The following is a 9,238-nucleotide window of genomic DNA, read 5'->3' as shown; positions in this document are numbered from 1 at the left end:
TTTGAATACCATGACCAGTGTATCCTATAGATTCATCATTAATGGGGCCCCTTCTAATCTACTTGTAGCCAAGAGAGGCATTAGGCAAGGGGACCCTATCTCCCCTTACCTTTTTGTCATTCTCATGGAGTACCTTCAAAGATGCCTCCATCAGATGCAGTTAGATCCAACCTTTCACCATCATGCCAACTGTAAGAAGATTCAGCTCACTAATCTGATGTTTGCCGATGATGTCATGCTCATGTCCAGAGGGGATACAGATTCTGTTAATTTGTTGCTCACAGCATTTAACAAATTTTTGGAATCCACAGGTATGCAAATTAACAAGTCTAAAAGTAGCCTTTACTTTGGTTCTGTGCCTAGCAATATTAAAACTTGTATCCTTGATATGACTGGGTTCAAGGAGGGAAGCCTTCCTTTTAAATACTTGGGTGTTCCTATATCTTCTAAGAAGCTTGCGTCTCACCACTATCAGGCCCTTATTGATAAAATTTTAGGGAGAATTAGACATTGGACTGCCAAACTATTAACATATGCAGGCAGGCTGCAACTTCTTAAAAGTATATCCTTTGCTATTGCGAATTACTGGCTGACTTGTTTTCCCATTCCAAAGTCTATTATTAATAGAATTGATGCTCTCTGTCGATCGTATTTTTGGACAGGCAAAGATAATATCAGTCGGAAAAGCCTAGTGGCCTGGTCCTTGGTTTGCAAACCTATCAGACAAGGAGGTCTGGGAATTATTGATTTAAAAGCTTGGAATGAATGCACTATGCTTAAACTGTTATGGAATATTTGCAACAAACCTGATAGTTTATGGGTAAAATGGGTTCACTCATACTATATAAAAAACAAGGATTTGTTTGGTATGCAGGCCAAAACCAATAGTTCTTGGATTATGCGTGTTGTCCTTAATGTTAGGAAATATGTGTTAGATAACAATACTCTTTGGAATGAGTTGACAGCTAAAGGTAGGTTCAAGTGTGGAGCGTTCTACCAAAAGATCAATTCTGGACCGACATTACCATGGAGTTTACTCTGTTATAACAACCCTGCTAGACCTTGTGCAGTGATCATTCTATGGCTGTTGTGTCATAAGAGGTTGGCCACTAAAAGCCGGTTAATGAGACTTGGCTTTGTACAGGATAATGCTTGCAGCTTCTGTGCAAGTGAAGAGAACTATAATCATGTGTTTTTTGAATGTGCTGAACTAAAGAAAATCTGGGTTGCTGTTCTGAATTGGATCCAGATTCAGCATACTCCATGCAAATGGGATGATGAGATTATTTGGGCAATCAACAGCTGCAAGGGTAAGGGTTGGAGAGCCAATATGCTCAAGCTGGCTTTGACTGAAACAATTTATGGAGTGTGGCAGCATAGGAACCGTATCTCCTTTGGCAGTGCTAGTGATTTGAACCTCATAATTGAGGATGTTCTGGAAAAAATAGTTTATCGGGGCTGGTACCATAAACTTCTTAAACCTCATATTGCTACTCTCATGTTAAGTTGATTAGTAGTGTAGTTTCCTTGTAACCTTGTTGCTGGATCTCTGGATCGCAGTGCTCCTCATTTAGTTTGGATTAATAAATCTTTATTTCTTCCAAAAAAATATATATATATATATATATATATATATTATTATATTTTTCAAAATATATATTAATTACTCCCTCCGTCCCAAAATATTTGTCATATTTTCTAATAAATACTCTTAATTTATTGTTTTCAAACTTAACATTAATGTTAATTTGAATACACCAATAGTTTTCATTTATTACTGTTTCTTAATCTATGTGAAACATTAAATTTAGAAATTATTTAAACAAAAATTTGATGTGAAACATATTGGGCTTGTGGCCCATTTTCTCTCAGCTTGTTTTCAAGTTATTAATACATATGCAGTTTTGCTTTATATACACTCAAGTTCTTGGCTTAAAAAAAGATGTGGAACTATATGTGTTTTTGCTTTGTTTACTTCTTCATGTTCTTCACACCAATGTTTCACATATCCAGTCTCTTAGAATTACATAAGCTTTTTCAGCATCCTTATCTTCCTCGGGAAATCCAGGTCGGTGGGCAAATCCATGACCTCTACTTGGGAATATCACTACTTTTGAACCTTTATCAATTTTCGTCTGAATATTTTCTATTTCACTTACAGCACAAAATGAATCATTGTCCCCTAAAATAAACAAGACATGAACTTTTACATCAAAAGCAACAAGAAGATCTATCCTTGTACCATAGAAGGAGATTCCAGTGCCAAAACAAGCGCCTTACATATAACAATTTGCCACCTCCAAAACAAAAACCAATTATGGTACGTTTTTTGGAAACTTCCGAAGTCATGAATTCATCAGCCATCCATTATGTTCATGCATCAATGTCTTTTGAAATCCTCTCAGGGTTATGTCTAGCAATCCATTGTTCGAACAGAGTGTTTGGCATTTCCTTTGTCCATGGGTTTCTGCGAAATAAGTTTGGAACTAGAATACTGCAAATTGATTTAGAAGAAATGAATAAATATGCTAAGAATGATAAGCACGAATATTATCATCGTCCTCCTTAAGCGAAAGCTCCTTTCCACTGACCAAATCACATGCTTCATCATTTAACTCAGCTTCCACATTAAGTAAACTACATGATAGTTTTGAGTTTGTAGCATCTTGAATTGATTTTTGAAAATTCAATTTGTAGTTTTTCTGAAAAGAAACTGAAGAATTGCATTCAAAACATAGTGCATAATACAAAAAATAAGGATGAAATATATGGTGTAACTTGGGAGTTTCAATAATTGTGTACTAAACAAACTGAAGCATGAAGTGAATTTAATCTTGGTTACAAGATTATGTTTTATATGCCACTGCAAAGTGAGGATTTGCTAATGAAAATGATCATTTCAGTTGAGGTAGATAATTTATAATCACAATGTTAGCTTTGTTGGAAAGAAACAGACAAGTCAAATTGTGGTAGCCTGCTGCTGATTTTAGAGAACTTCTGAGCCAAGCAGGTAATTTTCTATATCTCTCATCAAAATTTTAATAACAACCAAGGATTCCTTGTAGTCCTACATCGATTTTTACATAGACAAAATTAGTGTTCATAAAGCAAACAATCACTTGGTTTATTAAGTTGAAAGCAGGCCTAGAGTAAATAGGTCGTAAGCCCAACAAAGTTTATAATAAATTTTTGTTCAAATAATTTCTTAACTTTAAAAAATGAAAAATGTTAATCAATATATATATATATATATATATATATATATATATATATATATATATATATATATATATATATATTCCTTAAAAAATAAAAGATAAAATAAAATATGACATGGATTTAAAAAAATACCATGTGGACTGTCACACTGGAAGTCAGAGGAAATATTTACTACAATGTGGCAATAGTGGTGTATATGAAGAAATTGCGAGGGGGGTTTTAAATCTCGCTAATATTACATGGGTTTTGTATATTTAACCCTTATTTTTATAAATGTGAATAACTTACAATTATTTTTATAAACGAGAAAAAGTCAACTGTTGATACAATTATTTTTATAAACGAAAATAAGTTACAAATATATATATATATATATATATATATATATATATATATATATATATATATATATATATATATATATATATATATATATATATATATATATATACACACACACACACACTAGTAAATCACCCGTGTTGTCGCACAAGTACAGTTATTTAATATTATATATATATATATATATATATATATATATATATATATATATATAAATAATTTGTTTAGATATTTATAATATTAAATGATAAATATAATTGTATAAAGCATAATGATATTCATGCATTTACATAGGTTAAAATGAATTTGTATGATGGTTTTATACTCAAATGCATATTGAAAGCAATATTTATAAATAAAAAAATTGCGTGAATTTAACTGATCGTGTTCCGTTACAAATTTATTTAATACGATGTAAATTTTATTTAAATAAGCATGTAGATATTTTATTGATAGCGCCCCGTGAGAAAAATAAATATTTTGACATTTAAAAATAAGAATTTTGTGTCTCAAATAAAAACAATTGTTAATTAAAATAAAATATGTATTTTGCTGATATTTCCTAGTGAGAAAATAGAAATATTGACATTTGAAAATAAGAATTTTGTGTTTCAAATAAATATATATGTTAACTAAAATAAAATAGGTATTTTGTTGATAGTGATCACTGAGAAAAGTAGAAATTTTGACATTTAATTTTTTTTAATAATTATGAATAATTTTGACATTTGAAAATAATATTTTTAATAATTATGTTAATTTAATTTATTAAAATTATTAATTTATTTATGTTTAAAAAATAAAAAATAAAATAGAAAATTGAGAGAGAGAAAATTAAGACAATATCTCGATGCACCCCATAGATCTCTTACACACTGCGCGAAATTTTATTTTTGCCCCCTGCTTCCGTAGATGCACTTCCGAAATCACTCTATTTTTTTGAAAAATTTAGTTTTGTTTCGTAGATGCATCTACGGAAGCGTTAAAACATAGTGAAATCATCTGAATGTTTCGTAGATACATCTATGGAACACTCTCTTTTCAAACTCTTCCGTAGATGTAACTACTAAAGATTTCATGAACATCTACGGAAGATTTAATGAACTTAATTAATTTGAGATTTTCCCAATTAATTGAGAAATTAATTTGAAATTTTCTCAATTAATTTGTAACTTAATTTGAGATTTTCTCAATTAAGTGAAAAAATCTCAAGTTTCCCTACGGAAGCGAAGTTCATGAAATCTTCCGTAGTTACATCTACAGGAGGAAGGGTTTGAAAAGAGTGTTCCGTAGATGTATCTACAGAACATTCTGATTATCTCAATTAATTGGAAAAATCCCAAATTTCACTATGTTTTAACGCTTCGGTAGATGCATCTACGGAAAAAAACTAATTTTTTTGAAAAAAGTGATGCTTCCGGACGTGCATCTACGGAAGCACGAAGGCATTTTGGTCAATTCGGTGGTGCATAAGAGACTCATGGGATGGGATGAGAAATTGTCAAAATTAAGATAAAAGTGAAAATATTGGAGAGAGAAAAGCAAAATGATAATTTGAAATGTGAAAGATTGAGGAACATGTGTTGCATTTTGAATTGTTTGGAAGTTGAATAAAATGGTTGGATTATGAAAAGACAATTCAGTCCTTTTTTCTTTGTAAATTGTTGGAATAGAAAGGGTAATTTGGGTAGAATGATATACTTCTTTTTTTAATATGATGGATATATTTACTGCAAGAGTAAGTGTTGAAGACTTACTCCAAATCTTAACCAATGATTATCATTAATCTAACGGCTTTGACTAATTTTTTATATTAAAAAAATATTTCATAAATTAAAACGTTAGATTAATGAAAATCAATAGTTAAGATTTGGTGTAAGTCTTCTACACTTACTCTTGGAGTAAATATATCCATCCTTTTATATATATATATATATATATATATATATATATATATATATATATATATATATATATATATATATATATATATATATATATATATATATATATATATATATATATATATATATATATATATATATATATATATATATATATATATATAACAGTTCTTTTACTATTTTTTTTAAAGTCAAAGCTTTTGTTCATCTTTAAAACTACTTTAACTAACTTTAATATTCTTTTGTAAACGTTTAATTATCTAATATAGTTACTTATTCTTCAAACTCTAACTAATATTATAAAAATTGTTCTAGTACATTATCTTTTGATATTTTAAAAGATCATCCCACTCACATAAACAAGTCTCGCTAATTTTTAAACTCAAAACAATATTATATATAACAAACACTTTTTTATAAATGAAAGAAGGTACATCACACCAATAAAGTTATTAACAACAGATCCACATGCATTAATTTGCTATTAAAAAAAAAATCAAATGCAAAACGTTGGATAAAAAATGAGTAGAAATTAGTGGGGATGACAAAACAACATCAATAATGTCTTTATAAATAGCTTTCTTAAAAAAAAAGGACAAGTTGTTGGTGTTGGTTTAGATCTTATTAAATACAGTTCTCGTAGGTCATTTGATTCCTCAAGGTTCAGAGATGTCAAACATTTCCCATGAATTAGATTTGAATGAGAACAAAGAGAGAAAACCAGAAGCAGAACAAGAGTTAGAAGATGAAGAAAGTTTCTCATATGCTATGCACCTTAGCACCTCTATTGTGCTACCAATGGCACTTCAATCTGCAGCCGAGCTTGGTGTTTTTGATGTGTTGCTAAAAGCCGGTAGAGATGCTCAACTCTCCGCCGATGAGATAGCGTCTCGTCTCTCATGTACTAATCTAGATGCTCCCAAAATGTTGGATCGGATCCTTGCTCTTCTTGCATCTCATTCTATATTGAAGTGTTTGGTTCTTCAAGATGAACAAAAACTTGGATCGTTTTGTAGACTTTATAGTATGGCTCCTGTTGCTAGATTCTTCGCTCGTGATTCTAATGGTGTTTCGTTAGGACCCTTATTGGCTTTGATTCAAGATAAAGTCTTTTTAGCTAGTTGGTAAGTTCTCAGTGGCACAACTTGTTGTCCGTCTGCCTTCTATTTCTATATTAATTTTACATTTGTCAAAATATTATTTTGCAACAACTATTTGCTAGATCAACTTTTCGCTACATTTTTTTTTCAATCTCAAGAGTTAGTTTCTTCATTTAATTTATAAGAAAAATAATTAGTTACAAAAATGTTTATTCATTCTTAGGCCGGAGCTTAAGAATGCAATTCGAGAAGGGGGTGTACCATTTGACAGAGTTTATGGCACACATGCCTTTGATTATCCAAGTTTGGACTCGAGGTTTAACCAAGTTTTTAACACAGGTATGATCAATCATACCAAAGTAGTTATGAAGAAGATTCTTGAATGCTACAAAGGTTTCGATAATGTAAAAAAGCTTGTGGATGTTGGAGGCGGCCTTGGGGTCAACATTAACTCAGTCACTTCCAAATATCCTCATATTAAGGGTATTAATTTTGACTTGCCTCATGTAATAGAACATGCTCCTTCTTATCCAGGTATGATCTTATACATGTTGTTTATAATAATGAAGAAAATTATTAAACTCAATATCCAATATAGTGTAAGAGTTGCTAATGATAAATCTACTTGATGTTGACAGGAGTTGAACATATTGGTGGAGATATGTTTGAAATTGTGCCTAAAGGAGATGCCATCTTTATGAAGGTGTGTAAATATATATGAATTGTTGATGCTTTCATGTGATATATATTATATTTATACACATTGTTAGAATACTAAGAAATAGGGACACCCAGAAAAGATCTCAACACTACCTCGAAGATACTATTAATAATTTTAATAAAATAAATAAATTAAACATAATCATAAGTGTCGGTATAGGTGTCTGACACCGACACGGACACAGACACGTCTTCTTTCAGAATTGTGCTACATAGTTAGAATATAATGTTACATATTTTTTGAAATGACATGATGAATTTGTGTATAAATTTTATAGTGGATACTTCATGATTGGAGCGATGACCATTGCTTAAAGCTTTTGAAGAATTGTTATGATGCTATTCCGGATGATGGAAAGGTGATTGTTTTGGAGGCACTTCTTCCTATTATACCTGAAAATGGATATGCTTCAAAGTCTACCTCTCAATTGGATGTTTTGATGATGACTCAAAATCCAGGTGGAAAAGAACGAACTAAGCAAGAATTTGAAGATTTGGCAACAAAAGTTGGATTTAGTGGCATTAGATATGAATGTTGTGTTCGTAACTTTTGGGTTATGGAATTCTTTAAGTAAGGAGTTTATTGTTGTTATGTGAAACTCGAGTTGTTTCTGCTTGGCTACTTGTTTGTTATACTACTGTAATAATATTTCATGTGTGCTTATCATTTATGCAATGTTAATGTTTATTAAGAAGATCCTAAAGTCACACATTCGTTGGAGATAGAGCATTGAAAGAGTATATATAGAGGGACACTCCTCACCTTACCAATTGGTTTTGTAAGGATGAGTTAGGTCAAACTCTAATATGGTTTCAGAGTCTATCGATCGGACCATGGGTTGCCCACCGTTAATATCCACACACCAAGCCCAAAAAAAGAGTGCTGGGCGTGAGGGGGTGTATTAAGGAGATCCTAGAGTCCAACCGATTTTGTAAGGATGAGTTAGGTCAAACTCAATGATGTTAAATATAAGAGAATATTAAAATACAATATAATTAAAGAATATTTACATCCTCTTAAGTCATTTGGTTATTTTGGCGTCAAAATGTAGAATATTTTTGAAATTTCATATTTTATTTATTTAGTATTTTTCTCATTAACTATCCACTAACTTTATATTTTTTTATGATTATTTATTTATTTGTTTAATATTATTTTATGATTATTTATTTATTTGTTTAATATTATTATCATAAAGTCATTTTTTATGTATAAAATAATGAAGTAGTAATTTAAGGAATAAATTTTTAAAGAAAATATTGAGATATTTTAGAAATGCATCTCCAAAAACAATTTAGTTTTGGGTGATTCGAAAATACACTTTCGAAGAATATTTACGAATTTTTAAGAATTTTTTTCACCCTATCAAGTGGAAAAAAATCTCTAACTTTATGAAAATTTAACTCAAAAAGTGTAACTATTAAGTATTATATTTGTTAATTGAATTTTAAAATAATCTATTTTTCTTCAACCGATTGCGTTGAGAATGATACTTTTGAACTATTAGTCTAAGAAATTCATAAAAATGCGTAAAATAGTTTGGTTGATTAGACTTGCCAAATAATTCTCAAATTGTATTTTTTTTTATAGAACAAATTGTCCTAATTGTCTATAGAAAATGTCTCTCATTTAGCTATTTACGTTATTAATGTGCGAGTGATTTTTCTATTTTAGAATAGAAAATTTCTTTGCCAACCTCCCTACCTTCTAGTCCATCTCTGGTGAAAACCCCATACTACCCCTGACTTCGAAAATGCACTTCCGAAATGCAAGAAAAAGGTGTTTTCGGAGATGCATCTCCGAAAGCGCCTTTTTTTTTGAAAAAATTGTCTTATTTCGGAAGTTCATTTCCGAAAACAACATTTTGGAAGTGAACTTCCGAAATACTGCGATTTCTGCAGATTTATCAAAACACTCCCCCTCCCCCATTCATTTACCCTAACTCAAATCAA

The 9,238-nt window shown here is 30.4% G+C and overlaps 1 protein-coding gene and 1 pseudogene across 1 annotated transcript; one reads left to right on the top strand and one right to left on the bottom strand.

The window, feature by feature from the left end:
* Positions 1 to 1,988: 1,988 nt before the first annotated feature.
* Positions 1,989 to 4,640, bottom strand: LOC131648639 (uncharacterized; annotated as a pseudogene).
* Positions 4,641 to 6,057: 1,417 nt separating this feature from the next.
* On the top strand, positions 6,058 to 7,952 carry LOC131645955 (cathecol O-methyltransferase 1-like). Its single transcript, XM_058916143.1, has 4 exons — positions 6,058 to 6,589; positions 6,789 to 7,099; positions 7,204 to 7,268; positions 7,564 to 7,952. Exons 1-4 carry the CDS (start codon positions 6,135 to 6,137, stop codon positions 7,858 to 7,860), a joined length of 1,128 nt encoding a protein of 375 aa, XP_058772126.1. The 5' UTR covers positions 6,058 to 6,134; the 3' UTR covers positions 7,861 to 7,952.
* Positions 7,953 to 9,238: the final 1,286 nt, after the last annotated feature.

Source organism: Vicia villosa, linkage group LG2 (genome assembly GCF_029867415.1).
Source record: "Vicia villosa cultivar HV-30 ecotype Madison, WI linkage group LG2, Vvil1.0, whole genome shotgun sequence".
NCBI lineage: Eukaryota > Viridiplantae > Streptophyta > Magnoliopsida > Fabales > Fabaceae > Vicia > Vicia villosa.
This window is presented reverse-complemented; position numbering and strand designations above follow the sequence as displayed.